This window comes from Gekko japonicus, unplaced genomic scaffold (genome assembly GCF_001447785.1).
Source record: "Gekko japonicus isolate JY-2015 unplaced genomic scaffold, Gekko_japonicus_V1.1 scaffold563, whole genome shotgun sequence".
NCBI classification, from domain to species: domain Eukaryota; kingdom Metazoa; phylum Chordata; class Lepidosauria; order Squamata; family Gekkonidae; genus Gekko; species Gekko japonicus.
In genome coordinates, this window is record NW_015166439.1 from 75,146 (window position 1) to 76,573 (window position 1,428).

The 1,428-nt window shown below is 53.7% G+C and overlaps 1 protein-coding gene across 1 annotated transcript in view; it reads right to left on the minus strand.

Annotated features, from left to right (window-relative positions):
• NPAS4 (neuronal PAS domain protein 4) overlaps positions 1 to 1,428 on the minus strand; it is a 26,850-nt gene continuing 25,422 nt past the window's right edge. Inside the window, exon 8 of the mRNA XM_015411908.1 lies at positions 1 to 425. Coding sequence (XP_015267394.1) covers positions 1 to 425 — 425 coding nt within the window. The remainder of the gene's footprint in view (positions 426 to 1,428) is intronic.

Genomic DNA, 1,428 nt, shown 5'->3' on the forward strand with positions numbered 1-1,428 from the left:
CTATCCCACGCTCGGTGCCCCCCGCGCATCCTTCCTCCAGCCGCGCCCCTTCCCACCCTCGGCGCCCGGAGACGCTTTTTTTCCGGTCTGGCCCCGAGGGCAAGGGGGAGTCTCACCTCCTGGGGAGCACCAGGCCTCCCGGCTGCGACGCCTCCTCAGCCCCGCCAGCTCCATGAGGCTGGACGCCCGCAAAGCTGACCGCGCGAGCCGAAGAGAGAGCGCGCGTCCTTGGAGAACCGCGGCCGGGGAGGAGCGCCGCTTTGGAGTCTGCGCGCCAGGGAACTGCCGGGAAAGAGGCGGCGGCCTTTGGCGGGCCTTTCGCCACCTGGCTGCGGGGAGACCGCCACTACCCGGGACTGAAGCAGGTCGCTCGCCCACTTTCGCCGCTTCCCTCCTGTGGGCCTGGCACCGGCTTGATCTCAGGCCTGGAAGAGACGAAGAAGGACGCCACGCGGGACATGTACGGAGTACTTTCCCCCTCGCCCTCGGTGCTGGGTTCCCACATGCACGTAGTTTCTAGACGCCGGGCTTGCCAGTCTCTAGGTGGTGGTTGGAGATCTGGAATGACAACTGGTCTCCAGGTAGTTCCCTTGGAGAACATGGCTGTTTGGGAAAGTGGACTGTATGGTATTATACCCCACTGCGGTCTCCCCTCCCCAAACTCCACCTCCAAAATCTCCAGGAATTTCACAGTCCAGAGCTGGCAACCCTACTAGACGCTGGCCACGTTCACTGAATGTGTTTGAAGTCTGCCTAGCGGGCTGTGTCTGCTGTCAGTGCATTCATTCAGGGTACTGGTGCAGTCCATCCCGGGAGGGACAGGAGTGTGTGACTCCACCTAGCCAGACCCTCTTCACAAGGAGTTCTCAAGCAGTGCTGGAGGGTCCTCAAGTCGCCTGAGTATCTTTTCCTACATGTGCCCTGTAGCCGCAATGCTCCCTGTTGGATTATTCTTTTAATTCTTAAAGTGAATCAGCAGAGTATATCAGCAGAGTATTAAAGAGGCAGAGTCCATGGTGTGTTTAAAATATAAAAGTTTACTACAACCTAGCATGGGGAAAAGGTACACGGGATGTAAAATAACAAAGAGCTAATATTCCTACATCCTTACAGCTAGACAGAACATGGCAGAAGAGTAATGGAGACTAACTTCTTCTTCCTCAGGACAAAGAGCCATAAAATGCTGATACCTGGCACTCTAGTCTCCAATCAGAACAACAAACTAGATCTGAAGTTACCAGGCTTTCTAGCTCTCTAAACTTATTGGTTACAAACAAACATGTGATTTAGCAAACATCATTAACCCAGTAAATACTGGAATAGAAGTGTTTAAACTTGTAACTCCCAACACCCCTTCTCAAGTTATAACACTGAAATCTTGCAAATTCAAACTTTCACGAAGAGTCTCAAAACGTTGCTTGTCAAGCG